Source organism: Rana temporaria, chromosome 6 (assembly GCF_905171775.1).
Source record: "Rana temporaria chromosome 6, aRanTem1.1, whole genome shotgun sequence".
NCBI classification, from domain to species: Eukaryota; Metazoa; Chordata; class Amphibia; order Anura; family Ranidae; genus Rana; species Rana temporaria.
In genome coordinates this window covers 117,416,782-117,434,594 of record NC_053494.1, presented here as the reverse complement: position 1 = coordinate 117,434,594, position 17,813 = coordinate 117,416,782, and the positions used below count along the sequence as shown (strand labels likewise).

The 17,813-nt window shown below is 43.2% G+C and overlaps 1 protein-coding gene across 2 annotated transcripts in view; it reads left to right on the top strand.

The window, feature by feature from the left end:
• The window catches only part of WDR12 (WD repeat domain 12), a 36,250-nt gene extending 20,072 nt beyond the window's left edge, over window positions 1-16,178 (top strand). For both annotated transcript variants that reach the window (XM_040357244.1, XM_040357242.1), the window contains 6 exons: window positions 175-260; window positions 474-614; window positions 2,873-2,978; window positions 10,222-10,354; window positions 14,644-14,716; window positions 15,931-16,178. In XM_040357244.1, the coding sequence (XP_040213178.1) occupies window positions 175-260; window positions 474-614; window positions 2,873-2,978; window positions 10,222-10,354; window positions 14,644-14,716; window positions 15,931-16,008 (617 nt within the window). In that variant the 3' untranslated portion in view covers window positions 16,009-16,178. The remainder of the gene's footprint in view (window positions 1-174; window positions 261-473; window positions 615-2,872; window positions 2,979-10,221; window positions 10,355-14,643; window positions 14,717-15,930) is intronic.
• Window positions 16,179-17,813: the final 1,635 nt, after the last annotated feature.

Genomic DNA, 17,813 nt, shown 5'->3' with positions numbered 1-17,813 from the left:
TCAAGATTTAAGGAGCTGTGTCCGTCCATGGACTTCAGAGAAAAGGATTTTACGGTGAGTACAAAAAATCCTATTTTGACTAACACAGTATTTAATCTTGCGGTTTGTAAGCATTTTGCATAATTGGGGTCTCTAAATACTTAACTTTTTTTTTTTTTTCTTCATAAATTACAGTGCCCACAGATGAAGAAGATGAAGCAGAGGACAACCCAAACCGTCCACGAAAGAAGCAAAAAACCGAACAGCTTGGCCTAACAAGAGTAGGTTTATAGAAGTGGGCAGTACTTCTAATCAGGGAATAATATTTGGAAAATGTGTTTGAAAGCTATAAAGTCTGCTGTACGGATGCATTATCTTTTGTTTGTGCCTCAAAGAGAAAATGAAGGAATAATCATTTTCTGAGGGAATGGATATTCTGTATTTATGAAACACTTTGCACCTTTTTGGCACTGATCCAAGCACATTTCTTTCAGACTCCCATAGTCACCCTTTCTGGTCACAATGAAGCTATTTCCTCTGTGTTATGGTCTGATGCTGATGAGATCTGCACTGCGTCATGGGATCACACGATGAAGGTTTGGGATGTTGAAGCTGGAGAGGCCAAAGCCACGCTGGTAAGAACAAACAGGAAGCTGCTTTAGTAACAGTATAGAGACCGTATAGACATTTTGTTGTTGTTTCTTGACTTGTGGAGTCATGAGACTAGAATAAAAAGACCTTTGACTTACAATTAAAGCAGAGCTCCACCCAAAAGGGGAATCTCCGCCTTTTTGTTATTTCCAGATAACCTAACTGTGGCCAGGTCTCCGGAATTTCGGGGATATTTTATTATAGTAAAAAAAAATATATATATATATATATATATATATATATATATATATATATATATATATATATATATATATATATATATATATATACATATATATATACATATATATATACATATATATATACATATATATATACATATATATATACATACATACATACATACATACATACATACATACATACATACATACATTTTTTTTTTTTTTTTTTTTTTAATTGACGCTCTTTTTGTGTTTTATAGCATAAAAAAATCCCAGAGGTGACCAAATGGCACTAAAATAAAGCTCTATTTGTGAGGAAAAAAGGACGTCAATTTTGTTTGGATACAACGTTGCACGACCGCGCAATTGTCAGTTAAAGCGACGCAGTGCCATATTGCAAAAAGTGCTCTGCTCAGGAAAGGGGTAAATCCTTCCGGAGCTGAAGTGGTTTTATACTAGGTGTATATTGATTGGTTTGTGCAAAAAATCATCGTATCTACGAACTGATTAGGGACTTTTCCTTTTTGTGTCGGACAAATCTGACCCCAAATTACACTTTTTGGGGACCAGTGACATTTATTATATTGAACAATGCTATAAAAATGCAGTGATCAATGTAAAAATGACACTGGCAGGGAAGGGGTTACTACTGCTAAGGGACTACAAGATTTTAGTAATGAGAATGGTATCATTGGTTTGGCAGGAACGATTCTTCATCAATCTATGCCGATTACTGCCAATCTGTTAACCTTCTATGAGGAGGTGAGCTGCCATCTAGATAAAGGAAGGCATGTAGACGTGTTGTATCTGGATTTTGCAAAAGCATTTGATACAGTTCCCCATAAATGTTTACTGTAAATCTTTGGGAGACTCAAGGATGGAAAAGGACCTGGGGGTCCTAGTAGATGGCAGGCTCAGCAATGGCATGCAATGACAAGCTGCTGCAAGCAAAGCAAACAGAATATTGGCATGCGTTTTAAGAAATAATTCTCCCACTCTACAGGACTCTGGTCCAGCCGCACCTGGGTTATGCTGTCCAGTTCTGGGCACCAGTCCTCAGGCAGGATGTGCTGGAACTGGAGAGAATCCAGAGAAGGGCAACAAGCCTTCTGTGTGCAGCAGCACCTCTGATATTTACCTGAGGATCCAGCAGTGTCTATGCTGTTCAAAACTCCCCTCCTCATTGGCTTAGACAGCAGCGCGGCACCATTGGCTCCTGCAGCTGTCAAAGTCTGTCAGCCAATGAGGAGAAAAAGGGGGCTGCGGTTGCATGTCTGAATGGACATGGGAAGCTCCGCTCAGGTACCCCCATAGCAAGCTGCTTGCTGTGGGGGCACCCAACAGGAGGGAGGTGCCAGAAGCACCGAGGAGGATCTGGGCTGCTCTGTGCAAAACTACTGCACAGAGCAGGCAAGTATTAACACGTTTCTTTTTTTTTTTTTTTTAAATAACAATCGTTCAATCACTTTAATGCATTAATGAATACAGAGTCAAGTTCCTTTTTATGTACATTATTTTATATCTGCCGAGAGTTTAGCTTTAAGAGAATTTAAAAATTCTTTGGCCATTCCCAATCTTTAGTAAATAGTGTAAAATGTATACAAACTAAATACTGTCTGCATCTCCAGGGCTTTTTTTTTTTTTTTTTTTTTTTCGGTGCCTACTCAGGCCATACTGTCCGCCATCTTGATCTGCCACAAACTTCTGAAATACCATGTATTTTCTGGTATTGCCCATAGATATGTGCTGCCTGCCACAAGGAACTGCAGCTACATAAGGCATTGTGTTTTGAATAGAATCTTCATATGTAAGGCAGCAGGCCTCACTTTTAAGGTTGGCGCAAGCATCTTGTGGTACCTTGATAGCATAACAAAGGATTAGAACTAGTTTTGGACTGTCTCCAAAAAAAAAAAAAAGTACAGAGGGGGATATTTCAAGTGCTGTCACTTATTCCCAAGAAAATTTGGTTTATTCATTTAGCTTTATTTTAATTTTTGCTTTTTGAAGTTTGGTACAGGAAAGTACAATTAAAATACCATTTGTAATCTATTTTCCAGACAGGAAATAAGGTGTTTAACTGCATCTCCTACTCACCACTGTGCAGACGCCTTGCATCTGGAAGTACTGACAGACATATCCGACTTTGGGATCCACGGACTAAAGGTAGGCAGCCACGACAAAAGGGTAGATTATATCAGTTAAATCCTGGCTGGGGGAAGGAGCCAGTAGGGTGCTGTACGTCGCTTCCTGAAAACATCACTGCGCGCTGCCTCTGGATTTCCCTCAAGAGTCCTGAGCAGTTGGCTTGCTCTTGGTAGGAGTGCCAAATGGCAAAATGCCTTGATGAATATCACTCTTGATGACTGGGCATTCCTAGGCAGGCTGCATTTGCATGTTCAGTCATTGAGACTTCTCTTGGTGTGTTGCCTAAGGGAGGCTCTTTTCCATAGGAGATGATGGAAAACGGAAAATTGAATACTTACCTTTCCGTAATTTTCCTTTCCTGGTGCCTATCCATGGCAGCATACATATGGTTGGTTGCTCCGCCACCCCCAACTCACCCACAGGACCAATTGTAACTCTTCAAAAGAGAGCGACAGCCCCCCATCCGACATTCTTGTAACTAGACTCAAACGATTAAGGATTTATAGAAAGGGAGGGCGTATGCTGCCATGGATAGGCACCAGGAAAGGAAAATTACGGAAAGGTAAGTATACAATTTTCTGTTTTCCTGGTGCCTTCATGGCAGTATACATATGGTAAATAATTTGCTTACAGGGAGGGCTGCTGCAAAAACTAGTTTTAATTTTAATTATAGAGCGGACAACTCTAAGGTGTGTTTTTTTTTTTTTTTTTTTTTTTAACCCCGAAGTCGCGGGAAGTAAGCAGAGCTGGATCCAGACTATAGTGGGTCATGAATGTAGTGAAAGACAAGCAACTTGCCGCTCGACAGTTTCTGGAGAGACTCGTGCTAAAGCTGCCCAGGAGGACACCATTCCTTGTGTAGAGTGAGCATTTATCGATTTTGGAACCAGAAGACCACAAGCCCGATATGTTCTATGAATCGGGCGTACAATCCAACTTGCTAAGGTTGTTTGTGATGCGGCCAATCCTCTTCTTGCTCCCTTAGGGATTACACAGAGGCGTTGGTCTTTCCAAAAAGCTTGTGTCAGTTTAATGTGATGTCTGAGATCTTGCCACATCCAGTTCATGCAGTTTTGAGGAAGCTGGATCTTCTCCAAAAGCTGGGAGCACCCATTCTTGGTAAAGGTGGTATATAGAAGGAACTTTAGGAACAAACTGGTGGATTGGCTGGAGGACCACTCTGTCTGGAAAGAATGTAATATAAGGGTCTTCTGCTCCTAATGCCCTGTACACACGATAGGTTAGTCTGATGGAAACAGTCTGATGGATTTTTCCATCCATTATCCGATGAAGCTGACTGATGATCAGTCGTGCCCACACACCATCAGTTAAAAAAAAACGATCGTGTCAGAACGCGGTGACGTAAAACACAACGACGTGCTGAAAAAAACGAAGTTCAATGCTTCCAAGCTTGCGTCGACTTGATTCTGAGCATGCGTGGATTTTTAACCGATGGACGTGCCTACAGGCGATCGTTTTTTTATCCATCAGATAATTTTAAAACTAGTTCCTATTTTTTTTATAACCGATGGATAAATAACGATGGGGCCCACACACGATCGGTTTGGTCTGATGAAAACGGTCCATCAGACCGTTTTCATCAGACAAACCGATCGCGTGTACGCGGCATAAGGCATTAGAAACGCTGCTTTGAGGGAAATGTCCTCTAGGGAGGCACAAATGGACGAGTCGCGAGTGCATTGAGTACCAACGGCAGATCCCACTTTGGATATAGTGACTTCCTTGGTGGTCTTTATCTCAGAACGGCCTTCAAGAAACGTTCTATTAGCGGATTTAAGGCCCATCTGGTGTCCGTTAAGGCTGACTAGGCCGAGACCTGAACCTTCAGAGAGTTAAGTCCCAGACCTAAATCTAACCCTTTCTGAAGGAACAAAAACTTCCTGAACCTTTGGGTTTAAAGGGTTGAACGTGTTAGCCTCTGAAAATTCTGAGAACTTTCGCCAGATCCTGTAATAAGTGCTATTGGTGGAAGCCTTTCTGGCCTGAAGTAATGTTTGTATTACATCATTCGAGCATCCTAATTCTTCCAGGCCCTCAAATCCAGAATTTCTGGATGTGGATGGAAGATATCCTCCTGCGACAGCAGGTTGTGTGTGACTGGGAGTGTTAAGGGGACGCCGAGGGAGAGCTTGGTTAGTAGAGTGAACTAGGGTCTTTTCGGCCAGTAAGGAATAACTGCTAAAATGATTACTTGTTCTTCTGTTAGGCGTTGAATAAATCTCAGAATCAGAGGGGATGGGGGGAATGCGTAACCTATTTGGAATTTCCATGGCTGGACCAGGGCATCCACTCCTGCCGAATTGTGAGCTGGAAACCTCATAAAGAAACGAGAAACTTTAGAATTGAGAGGGGTTGCAAAAATGTCTATTTGAGGGTTGCCCCAATGGTGACAGATCCAGTGAAAGACCTCTTGGTCCAGGGACCATTCGTTGTTGCTGATGAGCTTCCTTGACAGGTGATCTGCTAGATAATTTTGGGGAGCTGGAATATAAGATGCTCTGAGGTTGGTGAGATTTTTCTCGGCCCAGAGTATTATCAGGGTTACCTCGTTGGACAACGATCTGCTGTGTGTCCCTCCTTGATTCTGGACATAGGCTACAGCTGACTTGTTGTCCATTCGTAGCAGGATGAACTTGCCTTTCAGGAAAGGAGCCAGATGAGATACCGCCATCCAAGCTGCCCTCACTTCTAGAACGTTGGATACTATGCCCTCTGTATTGAACTGCCACCTCCCCTGGATCCACTGATATTCGAAGTGGGCGCCCAAACCAAGATGACTTGCATCTGATGTAAGAGTGATCCAGGGGATGGGGCCAAGATGACAGTGATTCAACAGATTTTGGGATCTTGTCTACCACCACAGACTGTATTTCACTGCAGTCGGAATCCTCTGAGATAAGAATAGTCTCCTCCACTGGGAGAGAAACCCTCGTTGGAAGGCACGGAGATGCCACCGGGCCCATTTCACCATCGGAATGCAAGAGGAAAACGACCCCAGAAGACTCGGACATTCCGCTGCTGACATAGTCTTGCTTGCCATAGCTTTCCCTACTTTGGCTATAAGTAAAGGAATCTTCTCTGGAGGTAGAGATACTGCTCTCCTCGGGGTATCGAATAGTGACCAAAGGTATATAATTTTTTGTATTGGAAGAAAATGACTCTTGGGGAAGTTTATTAGCCAGCCGTATCTCGTTAAGGTGTTTAGCACTTCCTGTAGATGAGCTTGGAGCGTTTCCCTGTGTTGAGACAGGATTAGTATATCGTCTAAGTAATGCAGAATACGTATCCCTTTCTCCCGAAGAGGAGTTAGAATTGCCATGAACACCTTTGTAAAGATTCTGGGGGCTGACGATATGCCGAAAGGCAGACAACGAAACTGCAGATGAAGCTCCCCCACTTTGAATCGTAGGAAGGGCTGAAACTCTTGATGAATTGGAATATGAAGATAGGCATCTTTTAGGTCTATAGAGACCATCCAATCCTCCGGCTGTACTGCTAAGATTACTGTATGGAGAGATTCCATCTTGAAGCGTTCTATACTGATAAACTTGTTTAGTCATTTTAAGTCCAGGACGGGCCTCCAGCCTTCTTGGGGACTAAAATGATTGGGGAGTAAAACCCTCAAAATCTTTCTGATTCCGGAACTGATGTTACTGCTTGTTGATGTATCAATGTCTGTACATACTGGAAAATAATTTCCTGTCTCTCTTTGGAACATGGGATCTTGGTGGGTAGAAACGAAAAGCGGGGCGGTTTGCGCTTGAACCTCCAGGAGTGGCTGTGAAGCACCGTGGAAGTGACCCATTGGTCTGTGCAAGACTTCACCCAAACTTGAGCGAAGGCCCTGAGACGAGCCCCCACAGGACCGGTTTGGGTGGGCAGGTAGTCAAAAAGATTTTTTGACTCTCAGGCGCAGTAGATGTGGTTTTCTGCTTTCCCATCCTTTGAAAGGTAGCCTGGGAACCTCTCCAGCCTCTGCGATATTCTCTTCCTGGTCTATATGACCGGGTGTCCTTATTCCTTGGCTGAAAGGGAGGACAGTTTGCGAATCTCTTCCTTCTGTTCTTATCTTGGGGAATTGGGCCACTCTTTCCACCTGTTACACGGTTAATGGCTGTATCAAGCTTCTCGCCGAAGAGGGCTTTCCCATCATAGAATGTGGCACCACGTCTGTTTGGAAGAGGGGTCTGCTGACCATGGCTTTAACCAGAGTGCCCTTCTAGCGGTCACTGAGTATAGCATGGCACGCGCGGAACACCTCAAGGTGTCAATAGCAGCCTCTGCCATAAATTCTGAGGCTAGCCTCAGCTAATCCAGAGCTTTGATAATCTCCTCTGTCTCGATACCTTGCCTTAAGGCCAGTTCGATATCAGTCCATGCCTTAGTAGCTCTGGATACCGAGGTAAAAGCTACTGCGGGTTTACATGCCTCGCCAGCTGCTTGATGAGCTTTTTTGAGATCTGCCTCAATCTTACGATCCAGCACGTCCTTGAAGGAAACTGCATCCTCTAGAGGCAGTGTAGTGTTCCTTGCTAACCTAATAATGGAGGCATCCATTGAAGGTAAGGAGTCCAAAAGCTGTGCATCTGAATCAGCTAGGGGATACAACTTGTGAGCGGTTATAGGCGACCAGCCTTTTTTCCACCTTCCGCCATTCTTCTGTCATTACCTCTTTAATTTCTTCCATAAGTGGGAAGGTCGGTGACTTTTTTCTCAAATTGGGGAAATATTTCCTAGATTTGGCAGGCGGTTCTGGTGCTTCTTCCCATTGGATTGCGTCTTACTGCGACCACGAATGGTTCAACTAAGGCAAAATCGAAGGAGGAACATTGCTCTTCTGAAGCATCTTTGTCCTCATCTGAACTGAACCCTGCACCTGTATGCTGAGCCAGGGTCTCTGCGGCAACTTTGCTTGCTGAAGGGGTTGCTAAATCCTGAGATGAGGCTTGCTCCCGAATTAAGTCCTTTATCAACTTTTTCATAGTATCTATGGACTCCTGCTTTTCCTTCTCCTTATCTCCAACCGCCTCCGTAAAACATTCTTTACAGATTAGTTTCCCTGGAAGTGCTTCCCTTCCGCAAACCCGGCAAGCTTTGTCTCTGGGACGGACGGAATAATGTGGGGAGGGGAGTTTTTTTAGCCCTATGCGGGGAAGACCTGCGGCTATGTGACGTGTGTGCTGAAGAATGTTCCATTCTTGAAGTGCTGTGGTTCTTGGACCTTTTTATCCCGTGAATCCCTGTGGGATGAATGACGGTGCGGGCTGTAGAAAAAAAAGAACAGAAAAGGGTCTGTTATTTTTCTCATGGACACCCGGATGCTCTTTTATATTAGAACTTACCTGGCATGTTGCAGCCACTTACCTAGTGGTATGATGGAGGTCTTTTTGTGTTAATGCACTGTGGGAGGCGGCTACTAGAAAGAAACCCCCCCCCCCCCCCCCCCAAAAAAGGGGTTAACCTTGTGTATATATGTAATACACACACACACATACATACATACATACATACATACATACATACATACATACATACATACATACATACATACATACATACACACATATACACACACGCACGCACACACACGTCCAGAAGCACAGAAGAGGAGGATCGGGGCTGCTCTGTGCAAATCTACTGCACAGGGCAGGTAAGTATAACATGTTATGTTTTTATATGGGGGGGGGGGGGGGCGACATAACTTTAATATCACTTTTCAGATGATTATTAACCAATCTTCAGAAGCATCTACTTTTTTAAATTGTATTATTGGTGATGAATTTCCCTTTCATGGTGGCAGAGGTGCATATCTCTCATTTGCTGTCTTGGAAGACTCTTGGAAATACCTTTTTTTTCGCCCTATTACACGCTGCGGCGTATAACGCTCACCCCTAATGTAGCCCTGAAATTCCTTGAAAAAAAATGTTTTATATTTGGTTTTGGTGTCTTGCAAGGGCGTCCATCGTGGTGTCCGTGGTGTCCTCCCGCACTGTTTGAACTACTCCGCCGACATATACCGAGCGCAGTACACTCGGGTATAGTCGGGCAGGCTCGGCTCCTCTCGCGTAAAGGACGTGACCGCGAGAGGAGCCGAGCCTGCCCGAGTGTACTGCGCTCGGTATATGTCGGCGCAGTGGTTCAAACATGGCGCGGGTATCGGCGTATATCGCGCACCCACAATTTTGCCCTTTTTAAGGGCAAAAAGTGCGCGGTATACGCCGATTTAAATACGGTAGTTACTGGAAATTTTACTTTAGCAGTTGTTTTTCAAGCTTTTCTTTTTAATACTTTTTTTATCTATACAAAACGGGCCCCAAAAATGCAAACGCATGATGTGAGAAACGGATAATATAAGCTGTTTGATTTGTTTATATCAGTGGTTCTCAACCGCTCTAGTTGCGTGACCCCTTGATAAATGTCCCAAGTTGTGGGGACCCCCAACGGTAAAATTATTTTCCTATCGTGGGTTGTCGGCACCCAAGACAAGACCTAACCCACGGACATTTAGCGCTCCCTGAGTCCCTTCCACTCAGTATTAAAACCCCTATAGTACATTTTAGGATCTCCCTCTCCCCTTTCCCTTTCCCTTTTATCTCTCTCTATCCTAATTTCTTGTTTGTTATCCCCATCCCTCTCTAGACGTCTTTTTTGTTCTTTCTCTTATTCTTTCTCTCCCTTTTTTTTTTTTTTTTGTTTTGTTCCTACCCCTCTTTTTCTCTCCCTTCCATGTAGTCTCTATTTTTATTCCTTCTCTTACTTGGGATCAGTGGCAGTGCTGGCGGGGAGTTGGGATCAGCCAACTTAGGTGCTCTTGATCCAGGTCATGTGCTGATCTGAGAACTGTGGGGACTTTTAAGGGCAACTCTAATCACAGGTAGTGTTACTCACTGTGTCTCCGACTTTGTGGTTTCTCGTAGCAGTGACACCTATGCTGAAACCAGCAGATGGGGTCTCCTCCAGCCCCTCCCACTTCACATTCCTCACCAGTCAGTTGACCTCTAGTCCCTGCCCCCCCAGCTATGCCATGAACTAAATGGGCAGGTGTGAAGAGGCTGAGTGGGCGGCCGCAGGCTTCAGGTTTTGGGGACCCCTGGCAAATCCTCATTTGACCCCCAGGTTGAGAACCACTGGTTTATATGAAACTTTTGTAGACATTTGTAAATAGAGAATCTGTTGTGTGCCCATAAAGACATGATGCAGAGTATTGACAGTGGCTCATATATCCAGTTTTCTTTTGCAGATGGTTCTCTGGTTTTGCTCTCTTTGACATCACACACAGGGTGGGTCACTGCGGTAAAATGGTCACCAACTAATGAACAGCAACTCGTGTCTGGATCTCTTGATAATATAGTGAAACTTTGGGACACCAGAAGGTATGTTTGTGTGTGTGGTGTGAGTTTTTTTTTTTGTTGGGGGGGTTCTATCTCGGGAGTCAAGCAGCCAACCTGGAAGTAGATTATTATACACGGGTGGTAACCGGTCAGCAGTATTTTACATGTCTGAGAAAACAATGGGTAACTGTGGGTAAACAAATTACAGATGCAGGGCTGCAGTTGCATTTTTTTCTCATTGTTCATTATTTAGTAGCTATAGCCTATAGTTGGCAAAGGGATCATAAGTGTAAAACAAAGTTTGTTGGCACATATTTGTTTTCCGCATCACCTTGAGCAAAAAAAAAAACACCCTGACAGATTCGCATTGCCCTGAGATGGCAGCTGCTGAAAGCTTTTTTTCCCCCAGACTTCCCTTACAAAGTCATTTGACAACATTACAATGCGCTTAAAGACGTCTGGGACAGAGATCACTGTACATGACCGCCGGGTGCCATTATGATAACGAGGTCTGCATAGAGCCGCAATGGGGAGTGGTGGATTTTGCTGCTTACAAACGTGTTGTCAGATCTAATAGCCCGGAGTAGGGCAGCTTTAGGGCCCTAAACCAGTGCAAACAGCATACACCCACCTACCTCACCTCAAACCCACAGCACTCACCCCACCCCTAGTCACAAAGCCTCCTTTCCCAGGCACCTTGGGTCCAAGGTCACATCTTTAAAACGGCTCTCAAGTCAACAGTCAACCTTATTTGCAAAACTAGGGCTGAGACGGGTTTATTTAGTGATCCCTAAATCACTTGTTTCTGTGTTGCATAGTAAGGGCTCATGTAGATGGGCGTTTTTTTTATTTTAAACATGGATTACAGTTGAATTCAATAGAGTAGTGTAAATGACAGTTTAGAGGCTGTATTTGATTTGCATTACTTTTTTGGTCAGTTTCTTTAACCACTTAAGACCCAGACCAATATGCAGGTTAAGGACCCTGCCTCTTTTTTTGCGATTCAGCACTTTAACTGACAATTGCGCGGTCGTGCGACGTGGCACCCAAACAAAATTGGCGTCCTTTTTCCCCACAAATAGAGCTTTCTTTTGGTGGTATTTGATCACCTCTGCAGGTTTTTATTTGTTGCGCTATAAACAAAAATAGAGCGACAATTTTGAAAAAAATGCAATATTTTTTACTTTGGGCTATAATAAATATCCCCCAAAGATATTCAACATTTTGTTTTCCTCAGTTTAGGCCGATACGTATTCTTCCTATTTTTGGTTAAAAAAAATCGCAATAAGCGGTTAACGATTGGTTTGCGCAAAATTTATAGCGTTCACAAAATAGGGGATAGTTTTATGGCATTTTTAATTAATGATTTTTTTGTTACTACTAATGGTGGCGATCAGCGTTTTTTTTTTCGTGACTGCGACATTATGGTGGACACATCGGACAATATTGGGACCATTGTCATTTTTTCACAGCAAAAAGTCCTATAAAAATGCATTGAAAATGACAATTGCAGTTTAGGAGTTAACCCCTACAGCGCCCCCTAGTGGTTAAGTGTGACCTCCATATGTGTTTCTAACTGTAGGGGGTGGGGCTGGACGTGTGACGTCATTGATCGTCTTTCCCTATATCGGGGAACAGACGATCAATGACACTGCCACTGTGAAGAACGGGGAAGGTGTGTTTACGCACACCTTGCCCCGTTCTTCAGCTCCGGTGACCGATTGCGGGACACCGGCGGCGATCGGGTCCCGCGGTCACGGAGCTTCGGACCGGGTCGCGTGCAACCTACGGCTGGGCTCTTAAAGGCGACGTACATGCCTGTTCCCAGCCGTGCCATTTTGCCAAGATATATTGGCGTTAGGCGGTCCTTAAGTGATTAAACGCAACATGCTCTGTTGAGGTGCATTTGAATTGCAGGTCAATGGCAGCCTTTTCTTGTAAAAGGTCTTGTTTTGCTTTCCATTTTGCATGAGTGGAAATGTTTGACAAAAATGTCAGTCTATGGCCATTCTAAGGATATAAAGTATCTCGCAATGTAAAGTAGTGAGTGTGCAGCTTGTACAACAGTGTAAATTTGCTGTCCCCTAAAAATAACTCGACACACAGCCATTAATGTCTAAACCACTGGCAACAAAAGTGAGTACACTCCTAAGTGAAAATGTCCAAATTGGGTCCAAAGTTTCCATATTTTGTGTAGTCACCATTTTATTCCAGCACTGCCTTAACCCTTTTGGGCATGGAGTTCACCAGAGATTCGCAGGTTGCCACTGGAGTCCTCTTCCACTCCTTCAGGATGACTTCAGAGGTGGTGGATTTTGGAGACCTTGCACTCCTCCACATTCCATTTGAGGATGTCCCACCGATGCTCAATAGGGTTTAAGTCTGGAGACATGCTTGGCCAATCCATCACCTTTACCCTCAGCTTCTTTAGCAAGGCAGTGGTAGTCTTGGAGGTGTGTTTGGGGTTGTTATCATGTTGGAATACTGCCCTGCGGCCCAGTCTCCGAAGGGAGAGGTTCATGCTCTGCTTCAGTATGTCACAGGACATGTTGGCATTTATGGATCACTCAATGAACTGTAGCTCCCCTGAGCTGGCAGCACTCGTGCAGCCCCAGACCATGACACTCCCACCACCATGCTTGACTGTAGGCAAGACACACTTGTCTTTGCACTCCTCACCTGGTTGCTGCCATACACACACTTGACACCATATGAACCGAATAAGTTTATCTTGTTCTCATCAAACCACAGGACATGGTTCCAGTAATCCATGTCCTTAGTCTGCTTGTCTTTTGCAAACTGTTTGCAGGCTTTCTTGTGCATCACCTTTTTAGAAGAGGCTTCCTTCTGGGACGACAGCCATGCAGACCAATTTGATGCAGTGTGCGGCGTATGGTCTGAGCACTGACATGCTAACCCCCCCCCCCCCCCCAACCCTTCAAACTCTGCAGCAATGCTGGCGGCACTCATATGTCTATTTCCCAAAGACAGCCTCTGGATATGACGATGAGCACATACACTTAACTTCTTTGGTTGACTATGGCGAGGCCTGTTCTGAGTTAGGGTGACCACATTTCCAAACTACCATTCAGGGACACCCACCTTCCCAAAGATCAGCTTGTGCTGTTTTGAATCACAGCACAGTGATTGGACACGAGGTGGGATTTATGATTTCTCCAATCACAAGTAAAGCGGTGATGTGGCGGCCTTTTTTGGGGGCATTAGTTTGGCTTGGGGAGTGGCTGTGTCAGTTTCATTCCAGGACACTGTATTGTCCTGGAATGAAGGTGCCCGGGACAGACCTGGGCAATCCGGGACACGTGGTCACCCTATTCTGAATGGAACCTGTCCTGTTAAACCGCTGTATGGTCTTGGCCACCCTGCTGCAGCTTAGTTTCAGGGTTTTGGTAATCTTATAGTCTAGGCCATCTTTATGTAGAGCAACAATTCTTTTTCCATGAGGTGCCATGTTCAACTTCCAGTGACCAGTATGAGAGAGTGAGAGCGATGACACCAAATTTAACACACCTGCTCCCCATTCACACCTGAGACCTTGTACCACCTATGACTTGCATGACACAGGGGAGGGCAAATTTGGACATTTTCATTTAGGAGTGTACTCACTTTTGTTGCCAGTGGTTTAGACATTAATGGCTGTGTGTGTGTGTGTGTGTGTGTGTGTGTGTGTGTTATTTTGAGGCGGACAGCAAATTCACACTGTTTTATATAAAACTGTACACTCAATACTTTGTAGCAAAGTGTAATTTCTTTAGTGTTTTCACATGAAAAGATGTAACATATTTACAAAAGTGAGGGGTGTACTCCCTTTTGTGAGATAGAATATATATTCTAATGTGTGTGTCGGCCCCAATTCGTGTACAACATGGTCCATAAAGGAAAGGGGAAAAAGTGTGGAGCGGAGCGACGGGGCTTTGGGAAACCCAGATATTTTTTGAAAGTCATGCACAGTAATGAAAATGTTTTTGTTTTTATATTTTCATTACTGTGGTATGACTTTTTCAAAATATCTGGCTGTCACAAAGCCCCGGCGCTCCGCTCCTCACTATTTCCCTTTTCCTTTTGTGGACTGGACTACGTTGTACATAAAAGGGACTGTTTTTTGTATGGACATGCTTGAACAGTGATGTTAAGAGACTCTGCGCAGTTTTCGAAAGGGTTGTCTCGATGTATAACTAAGATGGTGTGTGTGTGTCTGTGTTTTTTTTTTTTTTTTTTGTCTTGCGATGGTATTGAAAAATCTATTTAAAAATTATGATTCTGTAAAAAAAACAATTACTAAAGAGGCTAAAATCCCTATCTTCCCTTTTCAGTTGTAAAGCTCCACTTTATGATCTAGCTGCTCATGAAGATAAAGTTCTTGGTGTCGACTGGACAGAAGCTGGGGTAAGATCAGTGCACACTTTTTTTTTTTTCATTATTTCCTTTAGTTCCTATCCAGTCCTTTTTTTCAGTCTTTTAATTTCGTTTTAGGACTCAGTTGGTGGGCGAGTAAACCTGTCCTCCATGCAGAGCCGCAGGCAGATGTGTGTGCATCAACCACGAAGCTGCATGTAGACAGCCCATATAGTGGATGTGCGCACACAGCAGCTGCACAGACCTAATCGCGTGTCAAAGTCTGACATGCGGACCCGAACAGGTGCACGGATCAGAATGCACAGCCTGTCAAACTTTGACATGTGAACTTGTCCCCGAAAACCACTTTGCGTGTATCCACTACTTTGGGTTGCCTGCATGTAGCTACGAGGTGGATGCACATGCATCTGCCAGTGGTTCTGCTTGGAGGACAAGGCTTAATCGTACACTGAATGAACCCCTTATTGTAAAAAAAAAAAATGGTTTGGAAATGTACATTTTAAAATGAGCCTGTGCACAGGCAATGAACAGTTAGACCTGACACATAATTTTTATTTTTTATAATGAACAGTAAATTATCTTTAAATTGGACCTTACTGAGCCTGTAGCTGTAGGAACAATGGCAATTCATCCTAAAGTTTACAGCAGAAGCACTTAAAGTGGGTGTAAACCCTTACAAACCACTTTTTACTACAGGTTATCCTATAATAAGGCTTACCTGTCGCTACCGTGGATATCTTCTAAACCTGCACGATTGACAGCAACGGGAGTCGATGGCTCCTGCTGCTATCAATCTATCCAATGACGACAAACAGGGGGAGAGGCTATGGGGGCAGCTGCAGCAAAGAAGGGTTTTCACCTTTTAATACATAGAATGCATGAAGGTGAAAAACCATGAGACTTTACAATCCCTTTTTATGAATGGGTAAAAACACTAATGTTCATAGCCTGGCAACTGGTTCAGTATTTTTCTTTTAAACCAATAACTGGCAATAATGACAAGTGGTAAAATCATTGCTTTCTCTATGCTGTATATTCACATCATACTTTTGCTATATGCCCAAGATTATTATTCAGTGAAATTTAATGTAGTGAGTGTGCATACTGCTGTAACCCAGAGCACCCAGATTTCAGCATACTGTAGGGTGATCATTTGGCTGCTGTTTGTTACCTTGCTTTGTCAGTTTATGTGAACTTGCTGTGCTTTAATATATTTTATTTTATTTTTTCTGTTTTTACCATAGCTAATTTTAAGTGGCGGTGCAGACAACAAAGTGTACTCCTACAGATATACAGCACCACCTTCAGACGTGGGAGCCTGAACTTCTCCATCTATCTAGTCCTATACAATGGTAGCATAGGGATTTATTAATTGTACAAAATGGGATGCAAATTAACTTGTTAGACTTGTTATGTAACTGCATTTGTACAGAATTAAATTGTATGTTTATTTGCTGCTACATTTTGTAAATTAAAATACAGCTTCTTTTTATTCCAGTGTAAATGTTTTTTGTGTGTGTGTTTTGCTTTTTAATTGGCAGATTGTGTAAATTACGTTATTTAAAACGTCAATGAAGATGATGCAAAAACTGTCATCCTAAAACGCAGAAAATGTACACACTGCACATGTAATATTAGAAATGTTTTCATTTAAAATGGAACGACCGCTCTCTCCTGAAGCCTCCCTTTGACTTACCGATATATTTTTCCTGTTCCTGGTCAGTGGTGTTCACTAAGCTGCACTCGCAAAATGACTTGTAAGCACTACTGTATTTAAAGGCGAAGTTCGTTCTTTCTTCTTTCCCCCCCTTTTTTTTTTCTTTAAACTCCAGCTTTCCTCTGTACCAAAGTACCTCTTTGGGTGAAAGCAACAGCTTTCCCTGTTTTCTTGACCAGCAAGCCTTGGGCCTCATGCACATTGGACATTTTTACAGCTGCTCCTAAGGGCATCAGGTGTGTGTGTGTGTTTTTTTTTTTTTTTTTTTCTACCTCTTAATGCCCCTATGCATCCATGCACACGTATGGGCTTTTAGCAGCATTTAGGGACAGAGAAAAAAAACACTGCCAGTGCATCCAGGTGCAGTAAAGTTTGGGCAAAAAAAATAAAAAAAAAGCTTGACACTGCTAAATGAGCCTAAAAAATGCCACTTGAGCAATTAATTAATTTCAATGGCCAGAATAAACCATTTATTCTGGCCAATAAAATTAATTAACACCCAAGAGCTTGACGTTTGTAAAAGCTAGTAACTCCTAGCACCAAGTGTTTTCTATAGGTTTAAAAGCGTATAGACCAAAAAGGGGAGGTGGTCAGTGGCAACAAACATGAAATATAAAACAAACTATTTACAGACCTTATGAAATATGGGTAAAACATTTTTCATTGAGCAATAACATTTCCATGATAAAATCATCGGAATACATAACATCACAAGATTTTATGAGCATCCTAGACCTCTACGCGTTTTGTGGATTGGTCACCACTTGCTCAGGAGTAGATGCAGAAAATAGTCTAAAGGTAATACACTGAGCAAAATTATATACGCAACCCTTTTGCACACAAAAGACCTATTTCTCTCAAATATTATTCACAAATCTGTGAGCCCTTCTCCTTTGCTGAGATAATCCATTTACCTCACAGGTATGGCATATCAAGATGCTGATTATACAGCATGATTATTGCTCAGGTAGGCCACAATAAAAGGCCACTCTAAAATGTGCAGTTTTACTGTGGGAGGGTGCGAAAACCAGTCAGTATCTGATGTGAACACCATTAGCCTCATGCAGAGCAGCACATCTTAGTTGATCAGGTTTTTGATTGTGGCCTGTGGAATGTTGGTCCATTCCTCTTCGATGACTGTGAAGTTGCTGGATATTGGCAGGAACTGAAACCTGCTGTCGTATATGCCAATACAGAGCATCCCATACATGGTCAATGGGTGACATGTCCAGGGAGTATGCTGGCCATGCAAGAACAGGGATGTTTCAGCTTTCAGGAATTATGTACAGATCCTTGCAACATGGGGCAGTGCATTATCATGCTGCAACATGAGGTTATGGTTGTGGATGAATGGCACAACAATGGGCCTCAGGATCTCATCACAGTATCTCCTGTGCATTCAAAATGCCA